Genomic DNA, 23,954 nt, shown 5'->3' with positions numbered 1-23,954 from the left:
TTATAACATTTTGTAGAGAGAATTATTTTTCAAGGAAAGGGCTAGACTAGGTGGTGACTGAATTCTTGTGGAATTCTTATCCTTGGAAATCTTTTATGACTCCTATGTGTTGTGAACATTTAGGTGTGGACTTGATTGAAGATAAAAAGATAGACCAGAGGTTCTCTTGGGATCCCTTCCAATTCTATGATACTCTATAGAACCCTCAATTCATTTCACATGATGCATCCTTGGGCTGGCAAAAGAGGGGCAAGGTTGAATTTGCATTGCACCTGAGTATATAGCCTCCTATTATTTCTGCATCAGTCTGACACTGTACAGCCCTCTGGTAGCCAATAAAACAAATATAGTCACCTCTAATTGTCCACATTCCAAGCTGAGTATGTGCCATTTCATATGAATTAATGGCACAGAGCACCATCTAGTGGTTATAATGGTGGTTTGGAAACCTCATGTATTAGGCTATGGGTTTGTTAGCTCTGTGGTCTCGCAAAGACAATGCTTTTATCTGCTTTTTTCAGCTTCTTGTGGAAATTATTTCCAAAGTAAGTCAGTGTTTACATAGAAGATGACGGAAGTTTCCCCTCTGAAAATTATAGTTAAAGCAATTAAGGTAGCTCATCTACATAGATGGGTGTTTAATGGATTGTTGGAATATTTGCCTTCCTGATTTAATTGTTATTCATTAACTACAACTGGAACTACTTAGTGACTGAATTACAGTGATCTTGCTCAAGAGAGTCCATGGGATGAAAGTATTTTTGCTGACTTCCTACACTCTAGGAAAACTGTTCTATTTATTTCTAAACTCCTCTTCTATTATAAAAGGTTATTTTTAGTATTGATATCCAATAGTGTATTTCAAAAAATGACTTTGCAGGCACCATGAATGTAATATGAGTTTTCCTTATCCTCTCAAGTTGAAACCATTTCAGTAAGCTTCGTATGTTAGGATTGGGTAAAACAACCACATGAGTAAAGAATTCAGCTCAAAACCCTCTCCTGTGTCAGAGAAATTCAACTCCAGGATGAATAGATGAATAGGTTATCCCTATTTCACATCCCAGGACTAGTTCCACTTTTACCATGACCAATTTACTTTACAAAAAGAAAATCTTGACTTCAGAGGGGATTCCAAAGGTTAGCAAGCTTAGAATGAAAAATATGGTTTCACTCACAACATAGAGAGGATATATAATGTGAAGGGTAAGAGGTTTTATAAGGTAGTTATCTTAGGCTGATAGGTGTGGGGGACAAATTCAATCAGAGCTATATCACCAAGAGGTCAATAGGAAAAAGCTGACAGTGATTCTGTTGTTGTATGGTTCTAGGAGTGAGATTTATATTACTCTAAAAATAAAAATGGGAATGGATGGGAACAGGATGGGAAGAAGGGTAGCAACAAAATTGTTTTATAGCATAGATTAAAAACTAACATACTTTATAAGTTCATGTTTTTATAGCAGATTTGCTTAAAGTGGGGTACACATGCCCCTGACATCTGTCTCTTCATGAAGGAGCTAGATGATTCCAAGATTTCCAAGCCTTTTTCTTCACAATGGTTTACTTTTAATTTACATAGGTCTTGTGGTTTATGGCAAGTGATACAGAGGGGCATGAGGTACTGACAGGAGAAAGTGACTGACAATGAAAGTTATTAATCAGGGTAGGGCCTACCAATGAGGGCTTCTCTCCTCACTGGGAATCCCCCAGAACACAAAGGGAAGTGAAAGTTGCCAACAGTTTAGAGATAGAATAAGTCAGATTTGGAAGTCACAACCAGCTTGTTGGGAACTGTTGAACTAGATTTCTAAATTCATTTCTAAATCTAAGATTCTGTGATCTTACATCACTCTTGGTCTGCAAGAAGATATTTAAAAAGCATAACCTCATTATTTGCTTGTGTTCTTTTCCAGCCTGTTTTTGGAAGTACTGTGTTCAGAAGCAGTAATATTTAACCTTCAAAATGAATGGCAAACTTTGGTAACTGAGAGCCTACACATGAAAGTCTACAACATCTGAAGACCTTTCAATATATCAATCATTCTCAAAAGAGAAATTAATTGAACAGCTATTTGGCCATATTTTTTCCATGTGTATAAGAAAACTAAAAGAAATAAAGATATTTTACTTAAAATCATAATGTAATAAATATTTTATACTGCAGAACTACCTTGGGAGGTCCATTCTTTAAAAATGTTGACTGTTTGAGAGCAAGCTTTAATTAGGTGCAAGCTCATGAAAACCCTATTGGAAAACAGGAGAGGAAGCAGGTGCTAATTGTTTTCATACATCTACATTTGAACTGGGAAAGAACTACAGGCTTTCCTGGCCTGTTGTAAGAGTGTAATGCCAAGCAAAGGCAACTCCCCAAGGTTCAAAATACCAGCATAGGTGCTCTCCATTTTATTCAGTGACAAATTAAGAACAGAGAGAATCAACATATAGTATAATTCAAAATACAGCATTTACCAAGTGCAATTCAATAATCTCCAAGTACTACCCCATTCCTGGACATTATAATTCATTTAATCAATCACAAAGTCCCTCTTCTAAATACTACTCCACCCCTAGGCTGTACATTCATTTAGTCAACCACAAATCCCCTCTTCTCAAATGGAGATTAGTTTCCAATCATAAGTAAAGTACATTCATTTGTTCAACCATAGAACACAAAAAGGTCAAAAGTTCCCCACCCTTGGATCACAATTGAATCTACCCCAGAGTTACAACAAGCTTAAGCACAGCATTTAATACCCAAAGAGAGGTCTTTTCTTCATCTTGACCTGAGGCAAGTTCTCAGCAATCTTTGTTCCTGGGGAGACAAAGCTTAGCAAGGCCACAAGATACATTGCCAGTGTCTTCATTAATTCATTCTCTGTCTGCAGAACAGTCCTAGGACCCCTCAAAACATTAGCAAAACCCTCTTCCAGGATTTCTGTAAACATACAACAAGAAAATCCTTCAGGGTTTCTGAACCAATGGCAAAGTTCCAGGACCTCTGCAACAACAGCACTGTCCTTCACCAGTGGACAGAATTCACTCTCTGTCTACAGAACAGTCTCAGTAGCTCTGAACCAACAGCGAGGTTCCAAGACTCTGCAACAACAGGACTGTCTTTCACCAGTGGACAAATATGGCAAAACAACATCAAAACAGACAGACAAAGTACCAGCATAACAGCCATGTCTCCTCAGTCCTTGGCAGCTCTGGGTGGCAGCTCTCAAAAGTCCTGTGCAATTCAAACTGGCCCTCAGCAATCCTCTCACTCTCTGCCTCCAAGATGCTGCTTCCAAAAAGTTCTTCTGCCTCTCTCTTTTCTTGTGTCTCTCTAAATTTACATCACCAGCTCCTCCCAGTTCATCCCTCTCTTTTCAAGTCAACAAGTCCATCCCACAAGTGGGATTCACAAGCTCTGGGTTTTAACACAATCAAACCAAAAACCAAGCCAATACAGGGGGATCTTTAAATTCCATTACTGTTACAAAGAGTCATAATAACCCTGATTTATTTCTTAAGTCATAATTTGTTCAGCAGTTTTATATGGTTCATACTTCATATGGATGGAGCAGAAGTCCTCAGTTTGCCTCCATTCCCTTAAAACAGACCCAATTTTCTTCAATGTATTTCTTTAGACATAAATTTCTTTAGACATAAAAAAATATAGAGAGGAAAAAAATCACTGAAGGAAGTCAGTACAAAGATCAGTTTAATTTATGAATTTTTCCAATCAATTTCATTTTAAGGCACATAAAGAGTACATTGATGCTCTGTGTGTGTACCTAGATTTTGACATTACTTCTCCAACATTTGTGTACTAACTGCTTCTATACTACCTAAAAGTTGTATCATAAAACTTAGGTTAAAGTAATTCCTAAAAAGAGGAGAAGGTCCTAAAAATGTGGAGAAGTTCACATTTTGTTCTCCTTGATACCACCTACAATTGCAAGGTGAACTAGGCACTAGGGTTCTAGAGGTTCATGGCTAAGGAACACATGACCCTTCCCTCCACTAGCAATATTACAAGGAATAAAGAAAGAAAAGTAGTCTCCACTTGATAAGTGTTTTGTTCCTTTGAAACCAAGTTTTTACTTTGGACATTTATATCTGCAATGTATTTTTCACTATAGCCTTTTTGAATTCTATAACATGTATGTAGGATATATAAATGGAAAATAAACATTTTAAAGTCAACCATATAGTTACTTTATATGATGTGACAGAGACACATCCCAGTAGGCAACAATTTATACCTTGGCTAAGACTATCTTATTTATGGCTTTAGAAAAGTTAATTTCCCTCTCTAGGCCTCAGTTTTTGTCATTCCCTCACCACCCTTCCCCACCTTGTAAGATGAGGGGGTCAGAATAGAGAATTCACCAAAGTCCCTTCTAATACTTTATGATTCTGTGTTCTGTCAACTCTCATTACATAAAGAATCTCCCACATCACTAGTCAAAAGCTGTGCCGCCCCTTCTAAAAGTTCTTCCAATACCTAGCAATAATGTAGGTAGCTTTTGATTGCTGGGTATAGTATGGTATCAATGAAAAGTAGAGGACTTCTTTTTAGGCAGCATTTTCTCCAAAGTACTGACAAGTGGTCAAACTGAACTAATTTCTAGTGAGGGAGCAAAGAGATAGGTGAGTGACTCAAATACCTTAAGAAGAGAATACCTAAATAATTCATACACTGAACAATTAACTCTTGAAAAACTGGGAAGTCAGAGAAAAAAAGGGGAGGAGGGTAAGAAGTGCTATTAAAATTCTATATCTAATTTCTTTGTCTTTTATAAATTATCTCCCAAATTTAAGCGAAGATTAAGTCTTAATGCTTTTGTGGAAGGTGAAGCAAGAGAATGTTTAGGAAAGAAATCCATCAAGGTAAAGAGGGAGTTTGTATATACAAGATCTATTTGTTTTCACTACTCCTTTCAGTGCTCAAGCCATTCTTCAACCTTTTAATACCTTCTTCAAGTTGAGGAACAGTGTAACATAGCACAAAGCAGAGCTAGAAGCCATGACTTCTAATTCCTGATATGACAAGAGTGAGCTGCCTGGCCTTGAACAAATCACTTACACTCTGTGGGACTTAGTTTTCCTCCTCTGTAAAATGATGGAGTCAGACCAAGTAATCTCTAAGGTCTCTTGACGTTCTGAAGTTCCATGAATATTTTTTTTTAGTTCTTCCATGGACTATTGTCAAGGGGTTTGGCAAATGTAACCTTCAGCTGTTCCTTTCATTCAAACTGACATTTCAGTTGTGAGGAATCAAGATATGAGCATGACAGCTAAAAAAATGTCTGAGAAAGAAAAACGAACAATAAAAAAGAATCAAGCAACAATTTTTACTGTAACATGTCTTGCTTTGAAAGTGAAACCACTAAAATATGCAATCCTAAACCAAAGATTTTAACAACCTGTTATTAACATTGAATTGGATGGGGGTGTGGATTTCACATCAATAGATATTTTGTCTATAGAGACATGTACAAGTAGAATGCATGCATGCTATTAGGCATTGAGCAGATCATGCTACCATCTTTTTTTTTTTTTTTAAGGATTGGCCTTTGGCAAAACTTAAAACAAAACAGGAGAACATTTTCTTTTTGCACACAACTTGATCCAATTCCATCTCTAAAGAAAACTAGCAGAGATTGTGGTATCACTTCATCCTTTTTGCAACATCAGAATATGCATATTCAATCTCCTGGTCAGCAGGGCAGGTATTTGTGAACTCATCTCTAGTGTAGGCATTGTTCAAATATCTCCATAGGCCAGTCATTTCAGAGGGAAACTCAAAATTCCTGTATTTCTTGGCCACAATCTGAAAACAAAGAGAGAATAATCAGAAAAGGGAAAGGCCCAGTAAGATAAGCAATCCTATTAGGCAGTTCTGAAAGGGATGGCTTTATCTTCTTTCCCAGTTCCTGAGGTTATCAGACCAGAACAAAAAATCTCCACAGAGCTGTATTTAGAAAATGGAAAAGGACAGTTTGGGGGCTCAAAAACAACATTATTCTGTGTAGTCCTGGTGAAACTTATTATTGAGATCAGCATGGGACACATCAATATTAGTGTGGCCTTCTTTTTTTGTTGTGTTTTGTTTTGCATTTTGGAGGGGTGAGGGCAAGGCAATTGGGGTTAAGTGACTTGCCCAAAATCACACAGCTAGTAACCATTAAGTGTCTGAGGCCACATTTGAACTCAGGTTCTCCTGATTCCAGGGCTGGTGCCCTATTTACCACGTCACCTAGCCACCCCTAGTGTGGCCTTCTTAATGATAAAGAATCAGAGGGAATGCTAAAGAGTAAACAGAAGTCATTGAAGTCCAGGGCCAGTGGAAAGTTCCAAAGCGACATCTTATAAAGCTTGGGTTTTGAAGAATTGACTATCCAAGCAAATTAATGAGAACTTATGACTCATACATCATAGAATTGGTGTCAATCAAGAAACTAATAGGTAGGCGTTTGCCTAAAGTGAAAAATCATTTGTGCCACCTAATTCTGTGAAATTTATTGAAAAGTAATTAAATTAAAGGTGGAAGGTGAAAGTATTATAAAGGATATTATACTATTTGAGGAGTAAGAGAAATACTTCACAGAAAGCTATTGTCCACATGATTTATACCTGTTGGGAAGAGCTACTCCTTTCTCCATGTGATGTTTCTAATCAGTTCCTGAGTCCTTTCATATTATAGTAATAGTGAGCCCTTCAGAGCTGTTGTGAGGATTAAATGAAATAAAATATGAAAGGTACTCTGTAGACCTTAAAGTGCTATATAAAGCTGGCTATTCTTCTTGTTGTTGTTTAGATTTTCTTTCAGAAGAACTCCAGGCAGGTGAATAATCTCTTTGAAATTTTGTGAACATTCTGCTTTGACAATCAAAATTTGGTGGGACTTATAGCAACTGAATACTGGTAAATGTTAAGAACATCACCTTATGTGGTTGTAATGCTTGTCTCCCTTTTCCTTATCTATGCACTTCAATAACATTGGACTTGCTATTTAGCAGAAATTTAAAAGCATTCAATAAATATGTTTAATTTTAAATGACAAAAGAAAGATGAAGGGTGTATATGGAGCTATTGCATATTACTAATGATGGCCTGTGTGCATAAAAGACATCATCGTGTGTGTGTGTGTGTGTATGTGTGTATGAGATTGGAAACAAAGGAATCAGAAAAAGTAGGAAGAGGGGAAAAGGTCCCTAAGCAAGAAATAGTTAAATGTACTAATAACTGCTTCAGTTGGTCCTGATGCCATAAATGATCTTAACTTAATTTGGAGTCACCGTTCTTTTTCATTGAAATTTTAAATGTTTTAATGACGAGTTGGGTTAATGAATGAGTTGGCCACACCAATGGTCAAAGGATAGAAGTGGGGTCAACATATCTACTGAACAATTTGAAGGCAAGAATACTGATTCATATTTTGTTCCTTTGCTACCCCAGGGGCTCTTGAATTCTGTACACCATAGACACAGTAACTGTCAATAGAGGTCAGAGCTGTAGTTGGTTCTTTCTTTGAACAAAGCATGAAAGTGTCTGACAACACAGGTTGCAGAATTGAGAGCAATAGCAGCAGTTAAAGAGTCCAGGGAATCCTTTTTTAAAAGCTTGCAGCAATGCTAACTCCATCTCTAACAATACAAACTACATTACTCCTATTTCTGTATTTGTAGGTAGGATAGGCCAAATCCTGAAAAATGTGAAGGAGGAAAATTGATGATCCAGAGTCTTTGGAAAAATCATAAAAATAAATAACACCATAATGAAAGAAGATGAAAAGGAAACTGTCCCTGAATAATTCTAATGATCCCTCTCAGTCCCAGGGAAGAGATAATGAAACATACCTCCCCATTCTTGGCAGAGAAGGGACTACTAGGGAAGAATGCTGCTTACATTATGAGATACAGTTACTATATTGATTGGTTTTGTTTGTTTTTCTTTGTTACAAAGGAGAACTTAATGTAAGTATGTGTAGAGGGGTGTTATATATGGACATAGCTGTAACAAAACAAAAGAAATCAATAAAGCATTCCTCAAAGAAAATAAATTATTTTGAAGTTGCTTCTCAAGAGCTAAAGGGGAACTTTTAAAGACTTGTAAAGATTCTTTCTAAAGCTTACAAAGATGCCTAGAAAGCAAGAGTTGCGCTCCTAAGAAACATCAAAGACAACCCAATTAACTCGACCTTTGCTATATCCTTCCTAGATGTTAGAACATCATCTTTAGCTCTGAGGCCCCTGTTGAGAGAGTATGTCTGTGGACATATGAGGACAAGTGTTGATTTTTACAGGTCTTCCCTTTGCACCATAGGAGTAAATGTGGAAACGCACTAACAGTAAGGGTAAACTGAATGAGAGCAAGCCCAGGTACCTCATGAGGCTGTCTGCCATCTTGATTTCATGATCTGAAATGGAGGTACTAATCACTAGAAATAGGAACAAGTTGGACTGGTTTTAAGTCAATTCATGACTCAGGAGGAAGGAGTTATGCTTGGTCAAAAACAAGAGATTTCTTCAGCACATGTGAGAAGAGAAATCCAAACCTTAATGATATGGAGCTTAGGTAGGAGATTACAATCTGCTAAACTGAGCTCATTCCCATCGAGGAACTTCCTGTTGGAAACAGTGATGTCTTCTGAACTATAGGCATCAATTTCATCAGGCAGAGGGGTATTTAAGTAATTATCTAGTTTCCTCAAAGCCTTTATCAGATTTTTTTCCAAATCTAGAATCAAAAAAGGAGAAAAATTACAAAGAAGCAAAATTAGAAGTAACCTCTGGTTCAAGAGATAAATTCTTTGGGTTTGGGAAGTCAATTTAGTTCATTCCTTTATGTCAGACAGAGGTAGTCAGCAACGTTGCTACCATTTGAAAGGCCTGAGGAGCTCCTGCTCATAAGATGATGAACCTAGCTGGAGGAAGTCTCACAGCTATGCTTACAGGGTTCATCACAAATTTATGTTGGCCAGATCTACATGGCCCCTCACTACAGCAAGGCAATCCTTTTATTCTTCCCAAATTAATTCTATATCTCATTCCCAATAGAAGCTGTTGCAAGCTTTTTCTTCTTTCCTCTACTCTACCACACTTTCTCCTCCCTCTTTTTTCTGCTAAAGACCTTGCCTCTTACTTTGCTCAGAAAATTAAGGGCATTCAATCTAAGCTCCTTTGGTATCTGTTCTCTTCATCTCAAAACAGCTTGACATCATTTCCCATTCTCTTCTTTCTCCCAGTCTCTCACAAAGAGGAAACCCTTCTCTTTTCCAAGCCCAATCTCTTTACATTTAGACTTGATCACATCCACTCTTATCTACCCTAGCAGATTATATTCTTACTTGTTCCTCCTCTCTAGAATCTTCAACCTCTCATCTACTAGTTCCTTCCATACTACATTTAAACATGCTCAAGGTGTCCCTATCCAAAACAAAAACAACAACCTTTAGTAAAATCCATCATCCTCTCAAACTATCATCCTTTATTCCTATTCAATTTCTCAGATCTTTGCCTCTTCACTTCCTCTCCTGTCATACTCACTCCTTAATCTTTTATAGTCTGACTTCCAACCTCATCACTAAAGTGAAACCATCCTCTCCAAAATTACTGAAGACCTCTTAATCACAAAACATGATGGTCATCTTTCTAGATCTCTGCAATATTTAGCACTGTTGTCTATCCCCTTCCTCCTTTCTGGCTCTTTATGACATTAATCTCTTCTAGTTCTTCTCCTACAGGTTTGATCCTACCTTATCAATCTCCTTGGCTGTTTCATCATTCATATAATGCCTCCCAACTGTGGGTATACTTTGAGGCTCCAACCTGGGTCCTCTTCTCTTCTATTTACACTCTCTCATTTGATAACTTTCCCTACCTTGGCTTCCAATTGGCTCTCAGATGAAATAGAAACTTTGCTATTTAGGTTTTAAACAACTAGATAGCTTTCCAGCTTCATCTGGAACAACCTATACTAATGAAATCACAGCTCTGAGTTTAAAAAAAAGTTACTGTATAGTTTCTTGTCTGCATTTGTGATTTCCACACCAGAAGTTCCTTCCACTGATGAAATCTCAACCTAAGTGTTAGAACCAAAAAGAACCTTAGAAATAATCTAGATCAGCCCTCTTGCTTTAGAGATGAAGAGATTGAGTTAAGAGAGAGATAAAGTTATTTGTCTAAGATTACACATAGTTTCTGAGTTTCTGGATTTCTAGACCTATGTTCTTTCCCCTATTCCAAATTACCTAGTAGAGATCCCCCCACAAAGAGCAGAAAACAGAGGAACTGTGAGGAACTCACTCTCATTGGCATCCTTTCTTGTGTTTTTTATAAATGCAGAAAATTTTGCAAATACATCATCTCCTGCAGAGTTTGATTCCATGTGCTGAGTTCCAAGTTTAGGGTATCTGTGGAGGTCAAAATGAAAGATGTCACAGACAAGAGCTATTCTGGGTCATTGCTGTGTGGAAGGCAGAAATCTTTTCCAAGTGAAAAACATAAACAAAGGTGCCGGGGATGGTGGGGTACAAGGGAGAAGGGGTAGGAGTAGAGAAATCAAGAAAGTATGGAAAAAGGGAATGGACAAAGGAAAGAGGGATGGAGAAAAATTAGTTACAATCAGTGTACTCTATGGCCCTCTTACCTTTTAAAGTCCACTGTTGTAACATTAAATATAACAACTTTTAGCCACAGGATCATAAAGTGTTTGCTTTCAAGGACTGTCCCCCTCCCTCCCAGGGAGTCCTCCTAACAGCGTACTAGAAAGGGCTGTTCTAAGTGACACTAGCTCTGAAGTCACCTGGCACTTAGAACTAATAGGATCCCCATCTGTTCCACTCCCACCTAAGTTTTTGGAGTAGGACATTGACATAAATATTATCACCAAAAGTATTTACTAAGTGCCTAACTGTACCCACTGTGATAAATGTCATACAGTGTGCAAATAGACATCAGTTTTACAGTCTCCCTTTTCAACTGTTAAGTAGTAGGAACATCCCCATCAAAACATCAATCAGTCATCCCATCAAATAGCATTTTTAAAGTCCCTAGAATGTGCCAGGCACTATGTTTAGCACTGGTGATAAAAAAGAAAGGCAAAAGACAGTTCCTACTCTTAAGCACATCATAGTCTAATGGGGAAAAACAACATGCAAACAATTATATCAAATGATATACACAGGACAAATTGGGGGCAGTCCCAGAAGAACGGGATGTTAACTTAGCTCCTTTCTCAGCACCCCTTGAAAGATTTTACATTAATTTATTTTTTGAAATATCCTAACCAGACAGTCCATTAATTTCCTGTGGAGTACCTTGGTGGGGCTAATTTTTCTTCTAAGAACTCCTCAATCTTATTCACATCTGTCTTTACTTCTCCATCAAAGGTCATAAAAGGTGGGTTTGTTCCAGGAGCCAGATCCTGCAAATCTGCGGGTTTCCTGAGAGGAGATGAACAATGGAGTTAGTAGGAAGCAGCTGCTTATTGATAACCTATTTCCCTTGCTTAGTGTATCAATCTGTTCCAGTTTTGCCAGAAACAATTCTTGTTATTTCAAAGTTGATTGTCATGTTCTGATCATTTTTAAAGGCAAGGGGAATAAAAGGATTCCTGAAAATGATGGCAATGATTCCCCTGACATAGGCACTGAAGAACAACAGCCTGATTCACAAAGTTGAACTGCTCTACAGTATTTCTAGCTCCATGTTCTAAATGCCTATGACTGGCCCTGAGTTCTAAAGGAGCTCATATGCACTGGAGAGGCTTGCTCAGTACATCATACCCTTCTCTCCTGTACCATATCCTTTGTGCCAAAGTTGGTACTCAAGTTTTCTACCCATGTATATATGCTGAGATAGAGAGATCAGTTTATGTGGTTCCATTATATGGGGGAGGTTGGGGGAGGGGGGCAGGCAGGGGGGTGTGGCAGCAGAGGTGACAGGTGTGGTGGGGTACAAGGGAGAAAGGGTAGGAGTAGGGGAATCAGAAGAGTATGGAAAAAGGGAAAGGACAAAAGAAAGAGGGATGGAGGAAAATTAGTTACAATCATTGCACTCTATGGCCCTCTTACCTTTTCAAGTCCACTGTTGTAACATTAAATATAACACCTTTTAGCCACAGGATCATAAAGAGTCGCTGAGAAAATGGGCAATTTCCAATGCTCTCACCATCATAACCAGCCTACAAAATTGAAATAGCATTTTCAAGGTCTTAAGCTAGGGTGATTTTATATTTCTAAGTTCTAAACTCCACAATGGAAATGAAGTGGTTTAATGTAAGTTGTTGCTCTAAGGTATGCCAATTTTTTTTAAGTGCCTTTCTAAGACATTTTACTCTGGTCCCAAGTTCATCTAGGTAGAGTCTGACATGATCAAATGGAGGTTAGGGAAGTAAAGGGAACATAGCAATAATTCAGCAGACTCTACTTCCAATGTGGACTCCTTTGCTTTACTCAAAATAATTGTATATTGTTTTTATCCTCTTTCAGGCCCATTATCCTCTCTCTCAACACAAATATAAAACTCCCATTACAACTGACAAGAAGGAGATGATTTAAAATAGCAGAGACATGGGTTCAAGTCACACCTCTGACACATCTCATATGACCATAGGCAAATCACATCCACTCCAGACCCAGTTTTCTCTTTTGCAAAGTGAAAGAGAAAAAAAATTCTGTTAATGTGAAATATTGCATGAATTTCCAGATGAAGTCACAGTCTTATTAGTTTTGCTTACCATTAAGAGACCTCTCAAGAAATGGGAATAATCTATAAATGTATGTAATATTAACATAAAACATCAATAAAACTGAGAGACATCCCCCCCTCCACAAAAAAAAGCAGAGGGGTTTGATGTGGGATGCACTGGAAAAAGCAATGGTTCTATGGGTTCAAATCCTGCCTCTGACAAATATTACCTGTGTGACCTTCGGCGAGTCATTCAACACCATGGGTCTCAGTTCACTAAACTATAAAATGTGAAATTGGACTAAATTGCCTCTGAGGTTATATCCAGATATAAATCTATGATCCTATGAATGCTATGATACCATCTAGCTCTAATATTCTGCATGGTTCTCCACTCCCTGCAGAATTATTTCTCATTGATTTTTTTTCCCTAAGAGACAGAACAAGAAATGCACAAGAAAGAGACAGAGGAAAGACAAATGAGAACAAGGAGACATTTTACCTCTACTTCTCAATTATATTGTTAGAACCTAAATTTTTAAATGTTATGGAAAAGTTGTCCCTTCCGATTCTGGAAACCTAGAGAGGAAGGGAGAGGGAAAGAGTATGAGGGTTGCCCAGTAGAAAATGTGTATTTTATAAAAGATCAAAGTGGCAAGTGAAATAATTCCCCCCACCTTCATCTTTCAAATATACTCTCCCTCATAACAATGAATAGGCTCTTCCACTACAAATTTATATTATCTAATCTCATCTGGACCTTCATAATAGCAAGGCAATCCTTCTACTCCTGCTGAATTGATTTCCTGTCCCACTTACCAAGGTGGTTCTCCCAAACCTCATCTCAACTCTAGCCTCCCACAGTACCCAATACTTTTAGTTGAGGAACTTACCTCATATTTCACTAAAAAATTGATGTCACTGGCCAAAAGCTTCATTTTTTCCTCCTTCTCATCTCATATCATTGACCACTATCTGTTCCTTCATTTGAGTCTCAGAAGACTAGATGTCCTTCTCCTTGCCAAAGTCAACTTCTTTATATTCCACTTTGATCCCATCACCTCCCATGTTCTCTAGCACACTGGCCCCACCATCATTCTAATTCTTTTTCTAATCTTCAATATCTCCTTATATCCTGGATTATACTCTGCTGTCTACAAATGTGGTCATGTTTCCATGCTCAAAAAGTGCTACTATCATCTTTTATCTCTCACTTTTCTGCTAAATTCATTGTAAAAGTCTCAGTTATGAAATTGTTTTTTCTTACTGTCTTCTAAACCCACTGGTGGTCTAATTTCTGATATGGTTATTGATATGAAGCTTTTCTTTCAAATTATCAGTGATCTATTAACTGTTAAATCAGGTGATATTTTCTTATTCCTCATTATGCTTGACCTCTCTGCAGCTTTTGGCACTATTGATTGCCTCCTCCTAGATACTCTCAACTTTCTGGGGTTTTGTGGCAATGCTCTTTCTTGATTTTATCTCCCAAGGCCCTGGTTTGGGACCATAGAGCACTGGATCTGGATTCAGGAAGACCTGAGTTCAAATATAGCTTTACATAATTACTAGTTATACTACCTTTGTCTTAACTGCTGCCTACCTCAGTATCCTTAGCTGTAAAACAGGGTTAATAACAGTATTTATTTCCCAGGGTTGTTACATGAATAAAATGAGATTACATTTGTAAAGTCTTTTAAAAACTTAAAGCATCATATAAATGCTAACTATTGTTATCATTATTTCACAAATTCTCATGAGTTCAATTACCATCTCTAGTGTTTCTTCTGGGCTCCACTACTGCATCTCCAATGTCTAGCAGACATTTTGAACTGGTTGTCCCATAGGCATCTCAAATTCAATATGTCCAAAGCAAAACTCACTATTTTCCCCCTAAAGTCATCTTCTCTTTTGAACATTCCTAGTGCTATTGAGGACAATATCATCATATCAGGTTTGTTACTTCAAATTCCTCCTACACTTTTCACTCTCACTTTCTCCACATACCCATTCAGTTGCCAAATCCTCTTTCATATCTTCACAAATTCTCCCTTATATGTCCTCTTCTCTCCAGTCAAACAAGCAGCATTCTAATTCAGACTCTTGTTACTTGGACTTGGACTATTGAGATTGTATTGAAATTGGTTTCCCTGCCTTCTCTCTCTCAAATCCAATCCATCCTCTACACAGCTGCTAAATTAATTATGTTAAATCCTAAGTTTGACCATGTAGAATCAAATAGAAACTCCTCTGTTTGACATTTAAGGCTCTTTACAGACTGGTCTCTTCTGACCTTTCCAGTTTTCTCACAATTCATTCCCCTTCATGAACTCTACCACCCAGCAATACTAGCCTTCTTCTTGCTGTTTTTTTTTAAATCACTGATTTTTTTTGTTCATTAACAAGTAATTATTTTTCTCCTTCCCACCTTCCTTGGACTGAGAAAAAAATAATCCTTGTAACAAATATGCATAGTTTAGCAAAATAAATTCCCATGCTATTCATATCCAAAAATGTTTCTCACTGAATTTTGAATGCATTTCTTTTCTGTCAAGCTTCATCATTGGTCCTGTGGTTGGACATTAAACTAATCAGAATTCAAATCTTTCAAAGCTATTTAACATTTCTTTTATTGTATAAACTGTTCTCCTGGTTCTGCACACTTCATTTTGTATCAATTCATACAAGTCTTCTGAAATTATCCCTTTCATCATTTCTCACAATGTAATAATAATCCATTATATTTGTATATCATATTTTTTTTAATCATTCCCCAATTGATGGGTACTTCTTTAATTTCCTTGCTATTCCTTACTCACAACACTTCATCTCTCCTCTCTATGCCTTTGCTCTGGCTGTTGCATATGCCTGGAATGCTCTCCATCCTCAATTTGACCTCTCAACATCCCCAGCTTTCTTTGATACTCAAGTCAATTACCACCTTCAGCTGGAGGCTTTCCCTATTTTCCACTTGAGTTTTCCCTTTTAAGGTTACCTTCTTTTTACCTGATATATAACTCATATGTATTTATTTATGTATTGTTTCCCTTATTCACATGTAAGCTTTTTGAGAGGAGGGAAAGTTTTTGTCTTTCTCTGCATGCACAAGTATAGTGCTTGGCACAAAGTGAGTGCTTAATAAATGCTTGTTGATGTTGATTGATTTGCCCTTCTGGCAATGGATTGTGTGGGGAGTGAGGTAACACAGAGGAAAGTGTCTGACCCTACAATGAATGGTTCACACCTCCTTTGAGATGGGCAGTTATTATTAAAACTGACAAAGCTGTAGCTAAAATTCTTCTTTCTCTGTCTCAAGTTTCTACTAAATGAATCCATAATAAAGCAAGGATGCTAAAAAGACCAAGATGAGATTTGGACATACTCTTCAGTAAAGGACTCATTTGACTTCAAATGAAATCCCAACAAGAACAAGGAAATCCCAAGCAAGAACAAAGGATATTTAATAAATTAATTCTCTATACCAAGGCAATGCAGGCATGACCTGAACAAAAAAGGTAGCCTAAGTAACTTTCCTTTTGTATGGTGAGGAAAACTAAAATGTGGCAGAGTAGGAAAAGAATTAGACTAGAAGTTAACCAACTTTGCTCAGATATCTGCTTTCTGTGTGGCCATGAGAAAATTGCTTTTTTCATCTGGTTCTCTTATCTATAAAATCAGGTAGTTGAACTACATGATCTCTCAGGTTCTAATTAAGTTCTAATCTTCCTTGGGTTTATGGTGATGTGGCTCTAAGAGAGCACATTCCTTCATTAAGCTCAAATTACTTACAAGGAAGTATAACAAGTAAAGGGGCTATGTCTGAGGTAGCTAAGGCAAGATGGCAGCCATAGAACCTCAATGCAATGACCAAAGACAAAAATGTGGCAAACTGCCTTTCCTAAACCTACTATTTCAGTCTGCAATAAAAGAATTTGAGGTGCTATCTCTATGCACTTTTTAGGGAGAATTTGCTTGAGCCCAGAAGTGGAAAATGGGAAAAGGTACACGAATTATATCCAAAGTTTCATATAATTGGATTTAACTAAAAAAGAAAAGATAATGGATAACTATAAATCTTCTTTTCCCTTTGGGTCCCATGCCATGTGCTACCCCATCTTCCCTTCTTATCACTCTCTGATATACTTCTCTACATCAAAGGCTCCAGAACACTTAAAACAACTGAAAATTTTGAGGTTGCTATGGAGTTAGTGGGAAGGAGAAGATAGTAACAATGAATACCATCTCATCCCCTGAACTATGATATTAACCTCCTAACTGATCTCCTTTTCTATTGACTCTACCCCTCTGCCCTCTATCTTCTACACAATAGCCAAATGACCTTCTGACCATTTCATTGACCTATTCAAAAACTTCAGTGGTTCTTTATTGTCTCTAGGATAAAATATTCATTAACCTAACATTTAAGACCTCCCACAATGTGAGTGTAAATAACTTCCAATTGCCTTTCACATTACCCCCTTTCATACATTCCTATGTTCCAATCATACTGTTCCCAGAGCTTCACATGCTCTCCCTCATCCCCCTGTATTTATACAGACATAAAATGTACTCCCTTTTCATCTCTACCTTTTAGGATCCTTATCTTCCTTCAAGGCTCAACACACTTGCCTTTCCTGATTCTTATCAGTCAATAACATTCTTTCAATCAATCAACATTTACTAAGCAGCTTCTCTGTACCAGGCACTGTGTTCAGAGCAGGGGGTAAAAAAAAAAAAAGGCAAAAGACAATACCTGCCCTCAAAAAAGGCAAAAGTTTACAGAGAAGATAGTGTCAAGGAGGAGAGGGTGATCGACAGTGTCAATAACTGAAGAGGTCAAGTAAAATGAGGATTGAGAAAAGGTCATTGGACTTGGCAACTCTGAGTTCATTACTAACTTTGGAGGGGGCCATTTTGGTAGAATAAGAGTAGTAGCCATGTTGCAAGGGGTTAAGAAGAAAGTAAGAAGAGAAAAAGAGGAGGCATTTACAGAGGTATTTTCAAGGAGTTTAGTGGAAAAGAGCAGAAGAAATACAGGGCAATAGTTAGTTGCTATGGAAGGACAAAGTAAAAGGTCTTTTTGAGAATGGGGAAGACATTGACATGCTTCTAAGTAGTAAGGAATGAGTTGGTAGACAAGGAGAGATTGAAAATAAATGAGAGTGGTGATGATGATGGTTGCAATCTATTGAAGAATATGGGAAAGAATGGGATCACTTGAGCAAGGAGAGAGCAAGGGGAGTAGAGCCATCACCTCATGCAAGATGTGTGAAGGAGATAATGGCAGAAAGCATCTCAGTGACATAGAGAAGGTAAAAGAGTGAGCTCGTGCCCTCAATTTTTTCTGTAAAATGTGAGGCAAGGTTCTCAGCTAAGAAAATAGGAAGAGAGGAAGCTATGAGAGATTTGAAAAGTCACTGTGGAGAATGGGAGAGTGCGTTGATAAGAGAGGTACAGAAGAATTTCCTAACAGGACTGAGGACCCAACTGAGGTTGTGTAACAAGTTTGTAGTGAACCTAGTCAAAACGGTTGCATGATTTTGTCCACCTTCATTCAGCAGCATGTTTGTAGGAACAAAGGCAGCAAATGAGAGTGATCCACAGCAGATTTTGGCAGAGTATAATGAACTAATTGATAAGGAGGCTAGAGATTTAAGAAAGGAAGACAGTGTAGAGTTGAATTGGTTCACCAAGGGCTTAAGATGGAGAAAAGAGGAAAGGGTGACACATGCATGGGAGATGGCCTGAAATAGAAGCGAAGGGTCAAATTTTAGAGGTACAAAGAGTAGGGTTTTGTAAGGAGAGGGAGAGGGGGAGGTACAAAGCCATTTGATTATGCTCAAATAAGAGGATTTCAGAATTCTTGAACATGGAGGCAGTATATTTGTGCGTGATAATAAGATCATGTTTGTGTATGACTATGGTGGAGTGGAGGAGGAGATCACAGAAAGTGAGTAGACTGATAAACTGAGTGGTTAAGGTGTTTGAAGGAGAGTCAATGTGTATATTGAAGTTCCCTAGTATAAGGGCAGGAGTTGGGCAGGAGAAAAGAATTTTGAGTCATGTTCTCCAAGGAAGGAGAGGGAGTTACCTGGAGGTCTATAAACAACAGCTACCAGGATATTGATGGAGTGATAGATATAATAGGGGTAAGGAGAGAATCTGGAAGAGGCAATGGGAAGCAAGGAGCATTCCAACTCCCTCTCCTTAACCAGTGAGCTGAGAGGAATGTGTGAAGGTGCAGTGAACATTGAAAAGAGTGGCCAGGCGGGGCTATGTCACTGGGGTGGGGAGTGGTAATAGCTGGTAGATGGAAGGAGGAAAAGAAAAGTTTTAGAACAAAAAGAAAGTTTTGCCTTTGGAACAGATATTCCACAAGGTACAGAGGAAGATCTAGGTGGTATTTGGTTGAAACTTTGGGGTAAGAGAGTTGAGGAGAATTGAAATCAGGAACTAGGGGTAGGGGATAATGTTTGGGGAGCTCAGAATCACTGAAAGGTGAAGGATATGACAAGGTGTGAGAAGGTTCATCATGGCATGGAGGCCACCCCTCCACTTCCCAAAGGAGGCTGAAGATGAGGCTGGAGGTGAGTGCAGTATGAGAGAGGAGGCACAGGGTCAGCAGATCAAATAGGAAGTCTTGTTTTACTATTCCTCTTCACTCCAAAGAGTAAGAACAGACAGGAAAGGGTACAGCAGGAGATGGAAGACCTGAGGTCAAGGGCAAGGTGACTCCTCTTTGCACCGGAGGCTCTCCACACCCCGGTTGGGAGTTGGACAGGTAGCAGAAGAAAGTTGTCTTGTGCCTGCAAGGATAAAATTCATTGCTCTGGGGAAGATGGAAGATGCCCAGCCTGGCCCCTTGCCTTTTTCCCTCAGGAGACACTCTTCTTCTTCAAAAATCCCTAAAGCATTTTGTCTAGATCTCTCCTTTCCCCCTATCATTTACTATCCTGTATCATACTTTTCTGTGTAGAGGCAACTATGTGGCACAGAATTTAGAGTGCTCAACCTAGGGTTAGAAAGACCTGAGTTCAAATCTATAACTAGTTACTTACTAGCTTTATGACCCTGGACAAGTCATTTAATGTCTGTCTGTCTCAGTTTATTCATCTGTAAAATGGGGCTAATAATAGGGCCCATCTCACTGGGTTATTGTAAGGATAAAATGAGATATTAATTGAAAAGCATTTAGCAAACCTCAAAGCAATACACACAACACATACACACATATGTATATTTAGTATATATACATAATATTTACATTTATGTATATATTATATATACACAAACTATTATAATTACCCGGCACATGAAACCCACTCCCTACTACAATGTAAGCACCTTGAGAATAGGAAAATTGTATTTCTAGAACTTAGAACGATGCTTTAAATAAAGGCTTAATAAATGTTTTCACCCTGGAGGAAGCAAAAGGCACGAGTACAAGTGCTTGTCAGTGAGAATACCCCCAAACAATTCTCCTTTCTTCACCTTAGAGCAAAACAAAATGTATTCTCACTACTGCTACCTCCTCTCTCTCCCAATCTGTACTAAAGAAAAATGAAAACTGGGTTTTATTTTTTTATTTCCATGGTTTACTGTTTTGTTATTCTTAAAACTTGTGCTATATTCTCAGTAACTGGAGCTTTTAACACACTCAAGCAAAGTAAAGGGGGAAGGGGCACAAAAGAATAAGGACATTCAACCACATACCTATTTTAGCTAGTTGGGACTTGCAGCCTTTTAAAGCTCATATTTTATAGTAGTTATGCTAAGTACAGTAAAGCCCAAAATAAGTCTGCAGAGTGGTGCAATCATTTTTTTCCTGACTTGTCTCTTTAACCTTTGGAGTCCTAGTCTAACTCATTTTGAATGCAATGAAATCCCTGCTTAACTATGTGTATTTTTTTCATTGTTGGATTTGTTGATAAAGCTCACCTTCACAAAGAGCTCTGTGTCTGGAAATGGGCATCTTTTAAAAAATGCAGAAAGTAGTTTGCAACCCTGAGTTCCAAAGAATAATTATATTGTGTGAACCTCTTAATTTGCTCCATCTCTTTAATGATCTCAACCTCGGTATCAAGTCAATGTTTTTCCTGGTAATTGTCCTACTGCTCTCCATTTCCTGTATCCTGGCAGCTACTGTTCCCTTTTTATGGAAGCAGAGTTAAATGAATGGGGGACAGGGACATGCCATTGTTAGCAGACTCTGCTAAGGGCCCAGACTTCTAGAGACTCAGCAGCAGAATTACAGATAGGATCTGACATCTGGCTTGTTGGTGGCAGGAGCGTCTGTGTGGCCAGAATGTCCATGATTTATATGATCATCATGAAAGCTGCTTTTGCACATTATCCCCCAGGGTCACTTTAAAATCACAGAGTTCAAACTGCTATGGCTGTTTGACTGAAGGCTGAACAACATTTTAGAAGAATTAACTGGCTGCCACCAGTGCCAATAAACCAGGATTTACATATGCAGTATTGCCTCATCTTAAATTACTCTTAAAAGAAATCTGTCTCAGTCAGTTGTAAATGAGGGGGTTACGGGAACATGGTGGGAGTGACTAGGACGTCTTGCTGCCTAATTTTATTACTTTAATGTGCTTCAGTACTGGGATGTGCCAGCAAAAATAAAGAAGAGGATACATAATCTACATAGCCCATTCATGAGCAATGAGAATTCTCTCTTAATGGTATTCGCAAAATAGACAAGATAATGGGATAAATACATATAAGTGGGGCGTGACTGGCTGACAATATCACAATAAATGAGAAATTTTCTCAAATAAAGTAAGTCAACAAGCATTTATTAAGCGCCGTGCTCACGGCCAGGCACTGGACTGGGAAGAATGAGAAAAGCAAAAGCTGGCGCTGCCCTCAAGAAGCTTGCAGCCTGATGGGGAGGCAAGGTTCGGACACTTTTATTCATCAAGACCAACAACTCTCCAAGCTAATTTTAAGGCTTATCAACCTTGCTCTGAGCCTCGGAAGAAATTGGCGTGTACATTTTTAATGCATTCAGATTAAGCAGGTTGGGAGATGTCTTCCCTGCTTCCTATCAGTTGTTGAAGACAACTTTGCACAACTCAGAATTGTATGTTCTGATTTTAAAACTCAACTTTTTAAAAGCCTGATATTGTAATGCCTTTTACAGCTTGCTCAGGGTTCAGTATTTGAGAACAATGACATTTCTGCTGACTTGCCCCTCAAAAAATACTGGAATGAAATGAACAACACAGCAGCCTGAATTATAAAAAATGGATAATTTAGTATTTGCTCTCTTTTAATCAAAACTTACTTCAAATAATATCTAGATGGTTTGCCTGTTTTGCACTGATTCAATCTACTTGAAACTCAGAAGAAGAAAATTACTCAATTTTAGTATCTTTTGCTGCAGGCAAACAGAATCTCATTCAATTCAGTAAACAATGATTAAGGGCTTAAGATCATGTGCAAAGTAATTGTTCATGATACAAAGCTATGAAATCGTTTCTACTCAAAAAGTTTAAAAGGTAAAAGATAATAGATACCTGTCACAAATGCATGGTTGAGAATTCATAACCAAACAATAAAAAGAGATCATGAAAGATAAAATAGATAATTTCATTACAGTCAAGAAAGTAATAAATAAAAAAATTACATTCAAGAGTTGGCACAACAAATTATTATGTAAGGTCAGAGAGGGAAGGTCTTTAGCGGCAATGAAGATTTTATGGAGGAAGTGACATTTGATTTGGGCTTTAAAAGACTGGCACAAATGCAAAAGGAGTTCAGTCCAGGTCTGGGGCACAATATAAGCAAATATGTATATGTGTGTGTGCATATATGTATATACATATATTCACATGGGCCATTTCCCAATATTTATTTGTATGTGACTTACTTGGAGAAAACAGTAACTCTGATGTGGTTTCATATTATGACAGCAATATTGACACGTGTGCTTCTACTGACTCTAAGCTGACACAAAAAATTTCACTTTCACCAGATAAAACCAGATTGAGCTGGTTTCAGCACCTTTAGTTATTTCTTTCTCATTTGATCATTTGATTTCAAGCCACAAACATATTTTATTGCTTTTGTTGCATTTGGAATTCTGTGATTTAAGCCCATTAAAAAAAATCAGACACATTGAAACATAAAGAAAAATAAAGTGATCAAAAGCTAAAGTAATTAGGGGGTATTAAAAGCCTCATTTCCCAGATTAGTAATATTTAATGAAGAACATAGATGTAATTCTAGCCTAGTACCCCCTCTCTCTGTGGAAAGTAGAATAGGCTCTGGCTCCAACTTCCTGTTTCCCTCCTGGCAAGAATTGAAAGCCTCATTTGGAGAAGGATGGTGGGGATGGAAAGGAAGAGACTAGAGATATCTATTTTCCCTGTCTTAGAACCAAGTAACAACATTCCCATGCTACATATGGAGGATAGGCCCTCACTATATGATCATCTGACAAGTACATTCAAGAGTTGGCACAACAAAGTATTATGTAAGGTCAGAGAGGGAAGGTCTTTAGCGGCAATGAAGATTTTATGGAGGAAGTGACATTTGAGTTGGGCTTTAAAAGACTGACAAAATTCAAAAGGAGTTCAGTCCAGGTCTGGGGTACAATATTAGCAAAGATGTGGAGCTAGGAAAGATCATGCATTTTCCATGACAAGGGGTAGTTCTGTTTGACAAAAGTATCAGGGCTGGAAAGTTGAATGACCTGAGATAATGATCCAAATCTCCCAATCAATGTATTAAAACAGACTGATGAGCATGGTGCTGGAGTACCCCAAAATACAAGTAGTTGAACTGGCTTTCTAGGATGACCCATGGACCTAAGCAGTATGGCAGAGTGGAAAGAGCATTGGAATGAGGCCAGGATTTTACTCCTGGCTCTGCAACTAACATAATGTAATCTTGGCTGAGTCATTTAATGTCTCTGCATCTGATTTTTTCTGACACATTGTGTCAGAGGACACAAGAATCAAATCAATACTACTTACTAAAATAATATAATAAGAAGAGATCAGCAGCAGCTGTGGCCATTTCCAGATTCATCAACACATAGATTGCAAAGGACAAAGTGAGAGGTCAGTGCAGTCTGGACTTTGGGACCCAGTAAGTGGGAGTATGTTGGCTTTTGGCCCTAGGGTGAGAAGTCCCTGAGATGCCAGCACAGCCAGCCAGAGCCACGTGGCAGCTTCAGCTCCTGGCCTGCAGAGTGTAGGGGGACCAACTGACCAGTCTGAGGGGTAATCGCTCTTGCTTTAACCTGCTTGG

General features: G+C 38.1%; 1 protein-coding gene across 1 annotated transcript in view; it reads right to left on the bottom strand.

The window, feature by feature from the left end:
• Nucleotides 1-3,746: 3,746 nt before the first annotated feature.
• CLIC6 (chloride intracellular channel 6) overlaps nucleotides 3,747-23,954 on the bottom strand; it is a 72,421-nt gene continuing 52,213 nt past the window's right edge. Inside the window, exons 2-6 of the mRNA XM_069074966.1 lie at nucleotides 12,071-12,180; nucleotides 11,315-11,440; nucleotides 10,302-10,408; nucleotides 8,552-8,733; nucleotides 3,747-5,824 (exon numbers count right to left, since the gene is read on the bottom strand). Of these exons, the coding sequence (XP_068931067.1) occupies nucleotides 5,663-5,824; nucleotides 8,552-8,733; nucleotides 10,302-10,408; nucleotides 11,315-11,440; nucleotides 12,071-12,180 (687 nt within the window). The 3' untranslated portion in view covers nucleotides 3,747-5,662. The remainder of the gene's footprint in view (nucleotides 5,825-8,551; nucleotides 8,734-10,301; nucleotides 10,409-11,314; nucleotides 11,441-12,070; nucleotides 12,181-23,954) is intronic.

This window comes from Petaurus breviceps, unplaced genomic scaffold, assembly GCF_028583685.1.
Source record: "Petaurus breviceps papuanus isolate PSGF00001 unplaced genomic scaffold, PetGlider_PUasm1.0 90897, whole genome shotgun sequence".
Classification (NCBI taxonomy): Eukaryota; Metazoa; Chordata; class Mammalia; order Diprotodontia; family Petauridae; genus Petaurus; species Petaurus breviceps.
This window is presented reverse-complemented; position numbering and strand designations above follow the sequence as displayed.